General features: G+C 61.7%; 1 protein-coding gene across 1 annotated transcript; it reads left to right on the forward strand.

Annotated features, from left to right (window-relative positions):
- Positions 1 to 12,632: 12,632 nt before the first annotated feature.
- LOC308049851 (myosin light chain kinase, smooth muscle-like) lies at positions 12,633 to 16,003 on the forward strand (the record flags this gene model as incomplete). The annotated part of the gene is made up of 9 exons (XM_080359721.1): positions 12,633 to 12,648; positions 13,011 to 13,101; positions 13,195 to 13,398; positions 14,006 to 14,223; positions 14,665 to 14,788; positions 14,867 to 15,019; positions 15,188 to 15,308; positions 15,384 to 15,474; positions 15,831 to 16,003. The coding sequence occupies 9 exons, from the start codon at positions 12,633 to 12,635 to the stop codon at positions 16,001 to 16,003; spliced, it is 1,191 nt and encodes a 396-aa protein (XP_080215847.1).
- Positions 16,004 to 16,426: the final 423 nt, after the last annotated feature.

Consider the following 16,426-nt stretch of genomic DNA (forward strand, 5'->3'; position numbering starts at 1 on the left):
AACTCCTAAGAGTAATAATTTATCCGCAAATGCTTTAATAAGACTTTAAAAATCCCCTAAAAGCACCGTGATGATCAACTCCCCAACCCGCTTCGACTCCGCCAACTCCTGCTTTAGTCTGTCTTAACAAAGCCAAGTCTTAATACAAACCAGGTCCCGCTGATCCCGCTCCAACGGGGGTTTAACAACCCGTCCCCTCGCGAAGGCTCATTCCAGCTCCTGCGTCCCAACCGCCCGGCAGACGCGGCCCCAATGGCGCTCGGGGACCTTGGGGACGTCTGGGCGGGTTGGTGAGGGACTTGGAGCTGCTCAAAGCTGGGCCTAGAGCTCAACATAGCTCAACAAACTAAACCATAGCAATTAGTGCCTCCTGATGCGGGGGCAGCGCTGCATTAACAAGCTGAGGGCACAGCCCCCAAACCTGGAAGAACATCCCTTCGCTCCTGCGCCCACTTTAGGCTTGCCCAGCTTTAATTCCAGCCTTAATCCCGGCTGCTCCGGTGAGCACAGGCAGCGCAGACACTGGGTCCCTGAAAACACCGCTGGCTGCAAGGAAATTAAAACAAAGGAACTAGTTTGGGTGAAAACCTGTTAACGCCGCAATGTGAAGCAAAACCCAAATCCTGCCCCAAAAAATAAAAGGCAAAGCCGGGCTTCCCGCAGGTCCTGAGCTCTGTTAAACCCGGCTGCTCGGTGTGCTGGGTCTTACAAAGACTGACAGTACCACTCGTCCTGCCCACGACTCAGCTAATTGCGTTTAACTTCGTTAGCGTGGCGTTCCCAGGACATACCCGCAGCGCCGCTCGGGACGTCGCGGCCGTTCTCACGTGGCAAAGGTACGACAAGAGGAGACGCCGCGGCACGGCTGACGGTTTCACCGCCCAAACGCTGCCCGTTCGGGTCCATCTGCAACACAGCAAAGCGAGGATCAGCCCCTCCGTCCTCCTCCCGCCCCACAAACCCCCAACAAACAGGGGGAACCACAAGGAGTTTGGCAACACCTACTGCAAATCAGATCTTTGGCCTAATAAAGCAACACGGGAATCCAAAATTATCAGCAGAGTGGTCAAAACAAAGCAAATTCTTCATAAAAACAGCAAGCGCAGAAACGTGAAATAATCCAGTTTTGAACTGGAAGGGTCCACGTTTGATGGCACAATCTGCTCTTACACCAGTGGACCCCAAAATCTCACTGTTTTACGTTGAAACTGAGTCTTTAATAGCAGGGGATGAACCGGCATTATCTGTAAAGGGGAGAAACCGCGGCCGAGCCGCTCGCTGAGGGAAACTCAGCCAGAGCTCAGCCTGGGCTCACCGGCAGCGAGAAAACTCCCCGGCTATCGTTCTCCTACACAAAAAATTAGTTATTTGGGGTTTTTTTATTAGGTTTTTTCCCCTTTGCCCAGGAAGCAGCCCCGCTTCGCTATTCCCGCAGCCCCGCTTCGCTATCCCGCAGCCCCGCTTTGCTACTCCTGCAGCCCCGCTTTGCTAATCCCGCAGCCCCACTTTGCTACTCCCGCAGCCCCGCTTCGCCGTTCCCGCAGCCCCGCTTTGCTATCCCGCAGCCCCGCTTTGCTAATCCCGCAGTCCCGCTTTGCCGTTCCCGCAGCCCCGCTTTGCTACTCCTGCAGCCCCGCTTTGCTAATCCCGCAGCCCCGCTTTGCTGTTCCTGCAGCCCCGCTTTGCTTATCCCGCAGCCCCGCTTTGCTACTCCCGCAGCCCCGCTTTGCTACTCCCGCAGCCCCGCTTTGCTGCTCCCGCAGCCCCGCTTTGCTACTCCCGCAGCCCCGCTTTGCTAATCCCGCAGCCCCGCTTTGCCGCTCCCGCAGCCCCGCTTCGCTATCCCGCAGCCCCGCTTCACTATCCCGCAGCCCCGCTTTGCTAATCCCGCAGCCCTGCTTTGCCGTTCCCGCAGCCCCGCTTTGCTAATCCCGCAGCCCCGCTTCGCTAATCCCGCAGCCCCGCTTTGCCAATCCCGCAGCCTCGCTTTGCCAATCCCGCAGCCCCGCTTCGCTATCCCGCAGCCCCGCTTTGCTTATCCCGCAGCCCCGCTTTGCTAATCCCGCAGCCCCGCTTCGCTAATCCCGCAGCCCCGCTTTGCTAATCCCGCAGCCCCGCTTTGCTAATCCCGCAGCCCCGCTTTGCTAATCCCGCAGCCCCGCTTTGCCGCTCCCGCAGCCCCGCTTTGCCGTTCCCGCAGCTCCGCTTTGCTAATCCCGCAGCCCTGCTTTGCTAATCCCGCAGCCCTGCTTCGCTAATCCCGCAGCCCCGCTTTGCCGTTCCCGCAGCCCCGCTTTGCTAATCCCGCAGCCCCGCTTTGCCAATCCCGCAGCCCCGCTTTGCTGATCCCGCAGCCCCGCTTCGCTACTCCCGCAGCCCCGCTTTGCCGTTCCCGCAGCCCCGCTTTGCTAATCCCGCAGCCCCGCTTTGCTGATCCCGCAGCCCCGCTTTGCCAATCCCGCAGCCCCGCTTTGCTAATCCCGCAGCCCCGCTTTGCCAATCCCGCAGCCCCGCTTTGCCAATCCCGCAGCCCCGCTTTGCCGATCCCGCAGCCCCGCTTTGCTAATCCCGCAGCCCCGCTTTGCCGTTCCCGCAGCCCCGCTTTGCTAATCCCGCAGCCCCGCTTTGCTGATCCCGCAGCCCCGCTTTGCTAATCCCGCAGCCCCGCTTTGCCGCTCCCGCAGCCCCGCTTTGCCGTTCCCGCAGCCCCGCTTTGCTAATCCCGCAGCCCCGCTTTGCTAATCCCGCAGCCCCGCTTTGCTAATCCCGCAGCCCCGCTTTGCTGATCCCGCAGCCCCTGCTCCCACAGCCGCGTTCGCGCTCCCACAACGCGGCTCCGGGTCCCCACGGGCCCCCCAGAGCTGCCCCCCCGGCCCCGCTTTTGTCTCCGCGCCCGCCCCGGGCACAGGTCACGGCCACGGGATCCCCCGGATCCCCAACAAAAGGATTAAATCCGCCGGGTTATTTTTTTGTACGTTGTTGATGGCGCGACAACAACCAGCAGCTCCCGCCCTTTCCAGGAAACGTGTTTCCGAACCCCAATTTCGCTTTTGAGATAAACCTGCGCTGTTCTTTCCCCGTTTTAGCCCCGTGGGCACAACCGGCCCCGCTCGGGCTCCACGGAAACACTGTCTGGAGGTGGGTTTGGTAACAAATACCACACGGCCCGCCCGGCCCGGCCCGGCGGGTCACACGGAGCGGAGGGGCCGCCGGGGCAGCGCCGGGACCCCGCGGAGGCCGAGGCGGGAGGGCCCGGCCGGGGCTCCCCCCGCGCACCGGCCCCGGAAGAGGCCGCGGAGCCCGGGGACGAGCCCGCGGTGCCGCCCCGGGCCGGGCCAGCGCTCCCCGCGCCGCCCGAGCGCTGACAGGGGGAGCGGGCGCTGGCGGGAGCGGCGCCGCCAACCACCTCAGGGCCGGCGGGGACACCCGCGCTCCGCTCCCGGGGACAGGGAGGCCCGGCCGGGCCGCCCCGCGCTGCCGGCTCGGCCCCCCTGCCGCTCCCCGGGCGCTCCCCGGGCGCTCCCCGGCCCCTCCGCGGCGGGCGGCGCTGCCCGGAGCCGCGCTCCACACACACAAAATGGCGGCGGCCGCCGCTCCCCCACCGCCCGCTCGGCCGCCATCGCCGGTGCCTCGGCCCCGCCGCGCTGTCGCCAATCAGGAGCCGCCGTGCTGCTGCCGCTGGGCTTGGCGGAGCCAATGGAAACGAGACTCGTACGGGAGCGCCTCAGCCGCGGGGGCTTGTGGGGGTTGTAGTCCCGCGCTCCGGCGGGGCCGCGGGGACAGGGCGGCTGCAGACTCGCTGTCCCATGATGCTGAGCGGCGAGCGCCGCATCCGGGTGAGCGCGTTGCCATGGAGACGGGCGGAGCGGGGCCGGCCCGGTGCCGAGCGCCACCCGCCCCGGCTCGGCCCAGCTCCCGCCGCGGGGCCCGGGGGACGGACCCGGACCCGGACCCGGTGCGAGGCCCGCGCCGCGGAGCGCTCCCGCAGGCCCTAACGCGGCCGGGGCCTTGCAGGGGCCGGGCACTGCGGGCTGTGGCCTCGCCAGCTCCGGGGGGCTGCCCGGTTTGCAGCGGTACCGAACTCTAGGCCCGGCCTTCTGGTCCAACCCTCCGGTGCTTAACCCTTCAACAGCCCGATCCTGCATCAGAACCGGCCCCGGACGGCGATTGGGAGATGCAGATCACGATTAACAGTAATGGATCACAATTATCAGTAAAGGATCGCAATTAGCAGTAATGGATCACAATTATCAGTAATGGATCACAGTTAGCAGACACGTCTCCCCTTTGGGTCAAACAGAGAAATAAACTCAACAGCAAAGTCAATTCTACGGTTAAGTGACGTTCTTTATTTCATCAGCGCTGGGGAGCACTGGGTTTCATCCTCCGTAAGTGCTGCAGTGACTGGACGCTCTTGCATTGCTCATATTCACATAATTATTGCAAACTCATTACAATTTTTGGCAATTTGTAACATACATCTATACTAAGATAATTGCGTAATCATAAGGTTAGTATGAAGTTAGTTATAACTGATTAGTTTCTTCTATTAATGGCTAAAATACAAGCCAAGCACTCTGCTGCTGAACAGTGTATCACTTGATCTTCCGTCTGTCGTCATGCAGAAGCATCTAAAACTTGAAAAATATCCCTTCAGTTTGCAGGTGGTAAGAAGGACTTCACCATGTCGATTTGCCAATGGAGGGTACGTCTTTTGTAAAGGAAATTTTACGTTAATTTAGCAGCTTCTCTTTATGGGAATGAGCTGAGGTGATAATTCTCACCCCAAATTCCTCTCTGCCCATTCCCAGCTCCCAGGGCGACTCTGAGCTCCATCTTGGACCCCAAGGACAGGAGAGACCCCAAGAGCAAAGTCCACGAAGAGCTTTTTCAAGTGTCTCCCTTGGATCTTGTCCCAAACTTCCAGTCTTGCCCCTGGCACTGGTGACTCCTTGGTGGCTGAGCTGTGGATGTTACAGACAGGATCACAGACTCCCAGAGTGTCAGGGGTTGAAGGGCCCTGGAAAGCTCATCCAGTGCAATCCCCCCATGGAGCAGGAACACCCAGATGAGGTTACACAGGAAGGTGTCCAGGCGGGTTGGAATGTCTGCACAGAAGGAGACTCCACAACCCCCCTGGGCAGCCTGGGCCAGGCTCTGCCACCCTCACCCCAAACAAGTTGCTTCTCATCTTTAAGTGGAACCTCCTGTGTTGCAGTTTGCACCCATTGCCCCTTGTCCTGTCCCTGGTTGTCACCAGCAGAGCCTGGCTCCATCCTCCTGACACTGCCCCTTTCCATCTTGATCCCCAGGAATGAGTCCCCCCTCAGTGTCCTCTTGTCCAGCTCCAGAGCCCCAGCTCCCTCAGCCTTTCCTCACACGGGAGATGCTCCACTCCCTGCAGCATCTTGGTGGCTGCGCTGGACTCTCTGCAGCAGTTCCCTGTCCTGCTGGAACTGAGGGGCCACAGCTGGACACAAGATTCCAGGTGTGGTCTCCCCAGGGCAGAGCAGAGGGGCAGGAGAACCTCTCTGACCTACTGACCACCCCCTTCTAACCCACCCCAGGTCCCATTGGCTTCCTGGCCACAAGAGCCCAGTGCTGGCTCATGGTCACCCTGCTGTCCCCAGGACCCCCAGCTCCCTTTCCCCTACGCTGCTCTCTAATAGCTCATTCCCCAACTTATACTGGAACAGACAGGGCGATGTGAGGCAATAATGTGTATTTTGGGGATCAGGATGCATAAAAGGCAAAACAAAAGCAATACATTTTGCATAAAGGTGAAAAAAGAGGCTCTCCATATGAGGGTAGATGTTTTGGTTTATCCTTTCTCATGGGGCCCGGGACGTGTCCTGGTGCAATTTTGGGAGGAACGATGCAGGAATCAGCCTGCGCAGTTTTTTTAATCCAATCCTGCTGTTACAGAAATAAAAAAAGAGTTGTTTTTCCTGGGCTGGTAAACCTCAAAATCCACCTCTCCGCTCCGTCTGTCCCAGTACAATTTGAGGGGCAGAGGGGGACAGAAACCCCCTTTGCAGAGACCCAGTGGGGCTGGTGACATCAGTGCCTCATCCACAGCAGGGGAGGTGTTGAGGTGTTCACAGGGGACATGGTTGTTGCTCCTCACACCCGGAGTTCACAGGGAGCTCCTGGTACCCACACACCCCTACAAAGCACAGGATCCCCATTTTGGGGGGTTTTCTGTGTCAGGAGCGAGGTCTCGGTAGCTGTGACATTGGCAACTCGAGGAGCAGACGGTCCCCAACTGGCACAAGGGGTTTTGCCTCCCCGCGTGTCCCATTTCCCACAGTTTTGTGCTTTCAGAGGCTCAGAGCCCGACCACAGCCCCTGGGTCACGGGTGTCCTCATAGTGGGACCCCAACATCCACAACCGAGCTCCGGGTGGGGACATGGAGGCGTTTGCAGGAGCAGGGGAGCAGCCTGACATGCTGATAACACACACCTTGCTGGGCGCTGGACTTATCTCCCAGCCCGGAGCCGTCCCAGCGCAACCGAGCCACATACATGCGCCGAATCAGCCAGCGCCCGGCCCCGTCCACCTCGTACATGACACAGCAGGAGCAACAGCGAGGTTGCCGTTATTTATTGCCAATGTGCCATTAATTTTTGGCCCTGGTGGCCCACAGGGTGGCTGGAATATCTGGAGTCAAAACCCCACTGCTCCCACTGCTCTGCAGTCCCATCCTGAGCGGCTCCGCAGTCCCGTCCCAAGTGGCACTGCGGTCCCATCCTGAGCGGCTCCGCGGTCCCATCCTGAGCGGCTCCACGGTCCCATCCCAAGTGGCTCTGTGGTCCCATCCTGAGCGGCTCTGCAGTCCTGTCCCGAGTGGCTCTGCGGTCCCGTCCTGAGTGGCTCTGCGGTCCCATCCTGAGCGGCTCCGCGGTCCTGTCCCGAGTGGCTCTGCGGTCCTGTCCCGAGTGGCTCTGCGGTCCCATCCTGAGTGGCTCTGCGGTCCCATCCTGAGCGGCTCCGCGGTCCCATCCTGAGCAGTGCTGCAGTCCCATCCTGAGCGGCTCCGTGGTCCCATCCTGAGCGGCTCCGTGGTCCCATCCTTAGTGGCTCTGCGGTCCCATCCTGAGTGGCTCCGCGGTCCCATCCTTAGTGGCTCCGCGGTCCCATCCTGAGTGGCTCCGCGGTCCCATCCTTAGTGGCTCCGCGGTCCCATCCTGAGCGGCTCTGCGGTCCCATCCGTAGTGGCTCCGCGGTCCCGTCCTGAGCGGCTCTGCGGTCCCATCCTTAGTGGCTCCGTGGTCCCATCCTTAGTGGCTCTGCGGTCCCGTCCTGAGCAGCTCCGTGGTCCCATCCTGAGCGGCTCCGCGGTCCCATCCTGAGTGGCTCCGCGGTCCCATCCTGAGCAGCTCCGTGGTCCCATCCTGAGTGGCTCCGCGATTCTGTCCTGAGCGGCTCCGCGGTCCCATCCTGAGCGGCACTGCAGTCCCATCCTGAGCGGCGCTGCGGTCCCCGGGCTGGGGGGGCTCAGGTCCCGGCGGTGCCGTTGTCAAGGGTGGACGGGGGAGCTGGAGGATCTGTCAGAAACCCCGCGCAGGGCTGATCCCCACATGGCCGGTGCCGGGGGTTTTTGTGTCTTAGCCCCTCCATACCCGGGGTGTCCGGTTCAGCAATCTGGGAGCAGCCACCGACCCATCTGCCACCCATGGGTCCTCCCGCCCTTCATGGCACCCAACAGTCTGGGTGCTGTGGCCCTTTCCACACCTCTCAGGAACATTTTGGGGACACCAGCTGTCACTTTACAACCCTCATCTTGCAGAACTGGCCTCCCGCAGGCCGGCAGACTGGGCTGGGTTTGCCCCCAGGCTTTGCAGGAACCAGTAGTACCCCAGGCTGGGTTTAAACCCGTGACATAGCGGGGGTGCCTCCTTCCAGAGCAATTTTGGGGCTGGATTTGCAGTCAGAGGGGGGTTTTCACGCCGTAGCCGCAGGATTGCGCTGCTGCGGGTGAAGCAGAGCGGCAGCCAGGCTGGATGCGGCAGGGAGCTGCGTGTTGGGACCGGCCGGCGCTTGAGCAAAACTCCGAGTGCTGGGGCAGAGGTGGAGCCAGGGGAGCCCAACGCTGGCAAACAGCCCCCAGCCCAGCTCCCAGACCTGCCTGTCCCTGCATTGCTGCAGGTCAACGGGCACTGTGGGCAGCACTGGGGCTGGGGAGCGGGTGGCACAGCTGGGACACACAGCCCTGCCCTGGAATCATAGAATAGAATCACAGAAGAGTTTCGGTTGGAAGAGACCCTCAGGATCATCAAGTTCATCCATAACCCAACTCCACCACTAACCCATGTCCCTAAGAACCTCGTCTAAACGCCTTTTAAACCCCTCCAGGGCTGGTGACTCCAGCACTGCCCTGGGCAGCCGGTTCCAACGCCCCACAGCCCTTTGGGGAAGAAATTGTTCCCCAGATCCAACCTCAACCTCCCCTGGGCAACTTGAGGCCGTTTCCTCTGCTCCTGGCGCTTGTTCCTGGGGAGCAGAGCCCGACCCCCCTGGCTCCAAGCTCCTTTCAGGCAGTTCAGAGATCAGAAGGTCTCCCCTCAGCTCCTGTTCTCCAGCTGAACCCCCCAGGTCCCTCAGCCGCTCCATCACTTTTGTGCTCCAGCCTCTCACCAGCTCCATTCCCTCCTCTGCACTTGCTCCAGTATTTCAATGTCCTTCTCATGATGAAGGGCCCACCTGCCTGCACCCCTGCCGGCACATCTGCCTGCACCGCTGCCTGCACCCCTGCCTGCAGCCCTGCCTGCACCCCTGCCTGCACTCTGCCTTTGGGAGCCCTTGGCTGCCCTCATATCCCCTGGTGCTGCCCCCAGGGCACCAGAAGGCCCAGCCTGTCACCCGCTGTCACCTGGGACAGTTTGCTTTGCTCTGTCTCTCTCTTCAGGCTGAAGCTGATGTGACACGTTCCCCAGCACTGGCACAGCTTTCACACCCACGGCCACCCAGCGCCCGGCTCCCAGCATCCATCATCCCAGCACCCATCCCAGTGCCCAGCACCTGAGCGCCCAGCATCCATCTCCCAGCACCTCAGTGCCCAACACCTGGCTCCCAGCATCCATATCCCAGTTTCCCCATCTCCCAGCATCCAGCACCCAGCATCCATCACCCAGCACCCCAGCTCCCAGCATCCCAGCACCCATCTGCCAGCACCCCACTGTCCAGCACCCATTTCTCCGTCCCCCAGCACCCATCTCCCAGCACTCATCTCCCCAGTACCCGTCTCCCAGTTCCCATCTCCCAGTGCTCCCAGTACGAACTGCTCCCCCCGTCCCGAACACAAGGGGGCGCCAGAGTCGGACTCCCGCTCCACGGCCTGGCCCCGCCTACTGCCTGGTATGGCCCCGCCCACCGCAGCACATGCACATCTGGCCCCGCCCACTGCCTGCTATGACCCCGCCCACCTCATTGCGCAACGGTCTGGCCCCCGCTCCCGCTCTTAGCCCCGCCCCCGGCGCGTGCGCACCGGCCCCGCCCCCAGGCGACACAGCCCGTGGGTGGCCCCGTCCCCCGGGTCACCTCGGTCGGATCACCTGGGGCCCACACGTGTCCCCCGAGTCTCCATATGTCCCCACGTGTCCCCATGTCCTCTGGGCTTCCCTACCTGTCCCCAGGTCCCTCGGGTGTCCCCATGACCTCTGGGTGTCCCCTGGTCCTCTGGGTATCCCCACATGTCCCTGGGTTCCCACCAGGTCTCCCGTGTCTGCCCCATGTCCCCTGAGTGCCCGGGTGCAGCCCATGGTGGTGGCGTGTCGCTGCCGAGGTGTCACCATGGCAGCCCCGGGCACTCCGGGCTGGTGTCACCGGGATGGCCCCGTGTGAGTCTCCACCTCGGCTGGTGCCAGAGGGATGGGACAGGGGTGGGACAGGGATGGGACAGGAATGGGACAGGAGTGGGACAGGGATGGGATAGGGATGGGATAGGGATGGGATAGGGATGGGACAGGGGTGGGACAGGGATGGGACAGGGGTGGGAACCGGGATGGGACAGGGATGGGACAGGGATGGAATAGGGGTGGGATAGGGATGGGACAGGGGTGGGACAGGGATGGGATAGGGATGGGATAGGGATGGGATAGGGATGGGACAGGGATGGGACAGCGGTGGGACAGGGATGGGACAGGGATGGGATAGGGATGGGATAGGGGTGGGATAGGGGTGGGACAGGGATGGGACAGGGGTGGGACAGGGATGGGACAGGGATGGGATAGGGATGGGATAGGGATGGGACAGGGGTGGGACAGGGATGGGACAGGGGTGGGAACAGGGATGGGACAGGGATGGGACAGGGGTGGGACAGCGGTGGGACAGGGATGAGACAGGGGTGGGACAGGGATGGGACAGGGATGGGACAGGGATGGGACAGGGGTGGGACAGGGATGAGACAGGGGTGGGACAGGGATGGGACAGGGGTGGGACAGCGGTGGGACAGGGATGGGACAGGGATGGGACAGGGGTGGGACAAGGATGGGCAGCAGCTCCCGAGGGACCCGCCCTCCGGCCGAGCGCTGGCTCCCGGTGTGTCCCCGCGGGGACAGCAGGTGCTGCCACCCCCGCGCTGGTCCCCCGATGCTCCAGATCATTTCTCCCCTCCTGCCCTTTTTTTGCTCACTTTTACTGCTCGGCACCAGCATGAGCATCAGGCCAACGCTCACATCGAGTGGCTCCTGGGACCCCCCCGCACACTGAGAACAAATCCTGCCCTCCCCCTGCACTGTGACCAGCCCGGTGTCACCCACATGTCCCCATCCTGCCCCAGCGAGGAGCCCGACTAGGATCAGGAGCCACAGCCGGCGGTGCCGCCATCTCCCTGGCCAGGTCTGCGTCCCCGTCCGCGGGCAGGATGTGACCAGCCATCCCCCATCGTCACCCAGCCTGTCCCCTCCCAGCCCATCGCCGTGTCCTACTCCTGTCACCAACGTCCCCAGCAGTCGATATCCCCGCGGGCCGAGCTGAGCGCGCTGCCGGCATCACCACGCCGGGAGCAACCGCTGCATCCCTGACCCGCGGGGACCCCCGGCTGGGGGCAAGGTCACAGGGACGGCGGTGGTGGCCCTGCCACCGCCCCGGCGCTGGGGACGCTTGTCCCTGACACCCTGCCGGCGGCTGTGGACTTTGTGCCGAGCGCAGGAGCGGCGGTGACAGTGACATGTCTGCCAGCGCTGGCAGAGCCCCAGGTCACCCGTGAGACCCAGCTCCGCACAGCAGGTAACGCCAGGGTGACAGCCCCTCTGCTCGGGGGGGGCCGCGATGTGGAAGGATGGGTCCCCCTATGGTGTCACTGCCCCATCTGCGGATCTGGAGGCAGCTCCAGGGGGAAATCACGGCGTTTTAAAGCAGGGGAAACTGAGGCACGGCAGTGTAGCCACTGCCAGGGTGACCGCGCAGTCCCGCTTTTGGGGGAGAAATGCTGGAAAACCCCATTTTTGTTCCAAAAAACTCCTCTAAACTTGGTGGAGTTTTGCTACAACCTGCTCCCCTGAGCCAAGCTCACCTGGGGAAGCCCAAATCCCAGGACGGGTTTTGGGGAGAGCGATGGCTCTGGTGGGATATTGGCTGCAGGTGGAGCTGGGGGGGAGCAGGTGTGGGTGCTCAGCCCCTCTGTGGGAACCCACCCATGGGTGGGGCGGGGGAGGGATGTGCCTGGGGATGGGATTTATCTCCCGAGAAGGCTCAAAGTCTGGATTTGTCCTGGGAGGGCTGAGCTCTCTGCTGTGTATTGAGGTGTGTCAGGTCTCTGCAGTCCCCTCATGGGTTTTTTCTGGCTGAGCCCCTGTGTCACCTCCCTGTGTGGTGCCAAATGGGGTGTTGGGGGGTTTGGGACCGTGATGCCAGACCTGCTTTGGGGAGGGATGTGATGATGTTGGTGGTTGTTTACCCCTCAAGTCCGGAAACTCTGCTGGGAAGGAAAGGGAGGGGAGAGCCGAGGCTGTTCCCAGCACCGCAGCGGGGGGGATGCTCCCGGTTGTGCCCCAAGGTGTCCCCATCTGTGTGTTCCTGGTGGTCCTGGACCCCCAGCATCGCCCCTTCCTCCCCCCCAGCTCTGCGGTGGCTCCGCAGTGACCAGGAGGGATCGGGGACCTGCTGGTGGCCTGGGGCAGGGCAGGACGGTGACAGGTCAGTGCTGCGGCTGTTGGGGTTTGGGTGCTGCTGCCCAGCACCCTTGGGTGTCATCACTGTGTCCTTTGCATAGATGGAGCGGGGAGGGGGTGTGCATAAGGAAACAGGTCCTTTGCCCTTGAAATGGGGCTTTTCCTGGGGATTTCCTGGCTGATGCAAGACAGGGCATGAGAAAAACAGCAGCTTTGAGCCCAAGTTGCTGCTGACAAGTGGTTTCCCCACCTGGGGAGAAGGGACCTGCTTTAAAATGGAGTTTAGCTCCTTGCTGGGTGTCTGTGGGCCTGTGGAGATGGCAGCTCTTGGGTGGGGAGGTGGAGAGATGCTGGTGGTCTCCTGTGGCAGGGACAAGGTGCAGGGCTCTGGGGAGCAGACACACGGACATCGCTTGTCTCTGTCCCCCTGTCCCAGTGCAGGCTGCCAGGAGCCTTGCGGACACATCCAGCACCGTCCTGACCATACCAGCACCTGGGAAGGAGCTGTTGGCACCAACATGTCCCAGGCAGAAGGTACAGCTGAGCCTTTGGTCTGTGCTGGGGGAGGCACAGGCTTTGCATGGGGACCCTAGTCTTGGTGTGACCCACCAAAATCAGCACTAATTTGCATCCCATACTGTTTAATTGCCCCAATTCACTTGGGTTTTTGATTCTAAAAGCACCTTCCACCCCAAACCCTGATTTGCTGGGTGCTGGGCTGCTGCAGGAGCTCCTGTCCCCGTGTCCCTCCCAGGTCCCATCCACACTGTGTGGGGAGGGTGGTCAGACTGGATGGAACTGGGGGTGGGCAGATAAATACTGGAAGAGAAGCAGAGGCGCTGGTCCCCAAAGCAGGAGGGATCCATGCATGAACCACCCTGCCCCATCCCTCCCAGGAGACGAGGAGACCTTTGAACACTGCGATGTGGTCATCAACACCCAGGACAAGGTTTCGGATGTGTACACACAGCTGGAGAAGCTGGGAGAGTAAGTGGGGGTCCCATGTCCCCATCTCTTGGGGGTGGCTGTCTCTGTGGGGTGGTGGTGGCTCCTCCGTCCCTCACCCTCGCTCTGTCCCAGGGGGAAATTTGGGACAGTCTACCGGCTGCAGGAAAAAGCCACCAGCAAAATCCGTGCTGGGAAATATTTCCGGACGCGGACGGCCAAGGAGAAGCAGGCGGCTCGGGCCGAGGTGGAGCTCATGAACCTACTGCATCACCCGCGCCTCGTGCAGTGCCTCGCGGCCTTCCAGCACCCCGCCGAGCTCGTCATGGTCATGGAGTAGTGAGTAGGGGGGCAGAGTCATGGCTTTGGGTGGTGGGGACAGTGCTGGGCCCTGCAAGGACGAGCACTGAAGGTGGGGAGGGTTCCCTGCACCGTGGGGTGGTGGAGTGGGACATAGGGTGGATGAGGAACCTGGAGATATGGGCGGTGAGGTGTTCCCAGAGCTCTGAGCCTGTGTTTCCTGGTGGGGCTGTTCCTCCTTGGGTTGGTTGACCTCAACAGGGTCCCCAAGACATTGTCCTCCCCTAGTGTGGCAGGTGGGGAGAGGTCCCTGCACCATGGGGTGTAGGATGGATGTGGAACCTACAGACCCTGGAGTGGGTGGTGAGACCCTTCCAGAATGATGACTGTGGGTTCCATGGTGGGGCTGCGTCTTCTTGGGGCTGGTGGACTGCAGCAGGGGCCCCATCACCTTGTCCTCACTCGGTGCGGCAGATGGGGAGGGCTCCCTTCAACATGGGATGGAGGATACACGGAGAACCTGCAGGCCCTGGAGCTATGGGTGGTGAGACCCTCCCAGAGCACCAAGTCTGGGTTCCGCAGCGGGGCTGCTCCTCCTTGGGCGGGTAGATCCCAGTGGGGTCCCAAGCACCTTGTCCTCCCGCAGCGTGGCGGGCGGGGAGCTCTTTGAGCGCATCGTGGACGATGACTTTGAGCACACGGAGCCCAGCAGCACCCAGTATGTGCGGCAGATCCTGGAGGGGCTGCAGTTCATGCACGGCCAGGCTGTCATCCATCTCGACCTCAAACCCGAGAACATTGTTTGTGTCAGCCCAGGCAGCCACTGGATCAAGATCATCGACTTTGGCTTGGCGAAGAAGCTGGGTAAGTGGGGATGGGGGTTCCTAGGGGACCAGGGCAGGGACTGTCACCATCACAGGGACATGATCCCACTGAGTGTGTAAGCAAGGAGCTGGACATCCTCCTGCCCATGCTTTTGGGATGGTCACCCCTGTGGCATCAGATCAGGGCACATCCTGGTGACCTGAAGATGCTCTGGGGAAACCTTCATGTCCCCAGCTCTGCCCCTGAGGTGGGGACATCTGACACCCCCAGCCCTGTGGATGCCCAGCACCCAGAGGTGCTCTAGGAGATCACCAAGACCTGCGATGGGTCCTGGAAGCGGGCAGCTCCACCTGGACACGGGCTCATCCACCCATGGATGGGGTGCAGCTGGACACTTGCCCTGAGGGGGTCCCAGGAGGACACTTGTCCTGGGGAGGTCCCAGCGGGACACCTGCCCCAGGGTCTCCATCTTCTCCACAGCTCCAGACACCCCCGTGACGGTGTTGTACGGCACCCCCGAGTTCATGGCTCCTGAAGTGGTCGCCTTTGAGCCCGTGGGCTTCACCACGGACATGTGGAGTGTTGGCGTCATCTGCTACATCCTGTGAGTGGCCTTCTGGGGACAGCAGGTTGGGTTGGAGAGGGCTGAGCTGTCACTGATGTCCTCGTGCCACCTCTCCAGGCTGAGCGGGGAGTCCCCATTCCAAGGGGACAACGACATGGAGACGCTGAGCAACATCACAGCTGCCCAGTGGGACTTTGAGGAGGAGACCTTCTCGGAGATCTCCCAACAAGCCAAGGACTTCATCTGCCAACTGCTGCAGAAGGATCCCCGGTAGGACCTGGAGGTGGCTGTGGAGTCAGAGCTGGGCTGGGTTTTGGGGTGCCAAGAGGGATGGATGGGGGGAAAATGCTCAATGCGTTTGGCAGAGGGGATGCTCCATGTGGCCATGCGAATTGCTGAGGTGGTACAGCCCCCCATGACCACCCCATCTGTCCCCAGCCACCGTCTGTCCAGCGCGGGGGCTCTGCTGCACCCCTGGCTGCAGCAGCCCCAGCCCAGCAGCACCAAGGTGCTGTCCAAGGAGAGGATCAAGCAGTTCCTGACACGTCGGAAGTGGCAGGTACCAGGGGGATGGTGAGGATGTGGGGATGGGGATGGCTTTGGTGGGGCTCAGTGCTGCTCCTCTTCTCTCCAGAAAACAGGCAAAGCTCTGCTGGCCCTCAACAGATTGACCCTGCTGTCCCAGAACCCGGAGAGGAAAGTGTCGGAGAGTCAGGATGAGGAAGGTGATGTCCCCAATGCATTATCCCCTGTGCACCCCACCAACCCATCCTCTGCTCTGCCACCCCCAACTCCTGCTCCTGCACAGCTTCTCCCTCTTTTGCTCCAACCTGGTGCCACCAAACACCTGGACCTGTCCCCAGTGTCACATTACTGCTCCAAGGTCCTCTCCATCCTTATCCCCAAGGGTCTATCACTGCAGCCTTGGAATAGACACATCCCACCCATCAGTGCTGGGATCCACGTGTGATCCAGAGTTGATCCCTACGAGACCTGGCCCATGGGTGCCACATGTCCCTCCAGCAGAGGAAGGAGGTTGAACTCTGCTATCTCCTCACTGTTCCCTCTGTCCATCTGCCAGCAGAGCTGGGCTGCAGCCTGGAGGACCAAACCTCTGGGTCTCTGCCCCAACGAGGACACAGCTTCTCGGAGCTGGTGGACCAAAAGGAGGAGGAAGATGGGAGCTCTGTGGCCACAGGAGAAGCAGAGACAAGTGGCAGCGTGGCCGTGCCACCCCAGCCCAGGGCCACCTAGAGCAGCTGGTGTGAGAGGAGCAGGGAGCAATGGGGATGAAACCTCCTCCAGCAGCTCCCACCATGACCCCACCAGCATGGGGTTAGACCCAGACCTCAGCATCCTCTCCTGTGGATGAGCTCTGGTGTCCCACGGTGTCCCTGCACTGGTGTGGGGACAGCCGTGCCTGGTGTCCCCAGCAAGGAGCCAGTGCTCCTGTCTGCATGGCCACCTGGGGTCGACATTCACCAATAAAGCACTGAGGATCTCTGCACTGCTTGTGCTGCTCATTTTTTCCCCCAAAAAATCTCTGGGAGATGTGGGAAAGAGTTGCCCAAGCTGTGTCCACCCTTCAGGAGCTGGCACCAGGTTTTCTCCCCACCTGGACCACCCTTTCTGGGACAACTGTGGCACCAGCAGGGCTGGAGGGGGTCCAGAAGCTGT

The sequence above is a fragment of the Nesoenas mayeri genome (assembly GCF_963082525.1).
Source record: "Nesoenas mayeri genome assembly, chromosome: 26".
NCBI classification, from domain to species: domain Eukaryota; kingdom Metazoa; phylum Chordata; class Aves; order Columbiformes; family Columbidae; genus Nesoenas; species Nesoenas mayeri.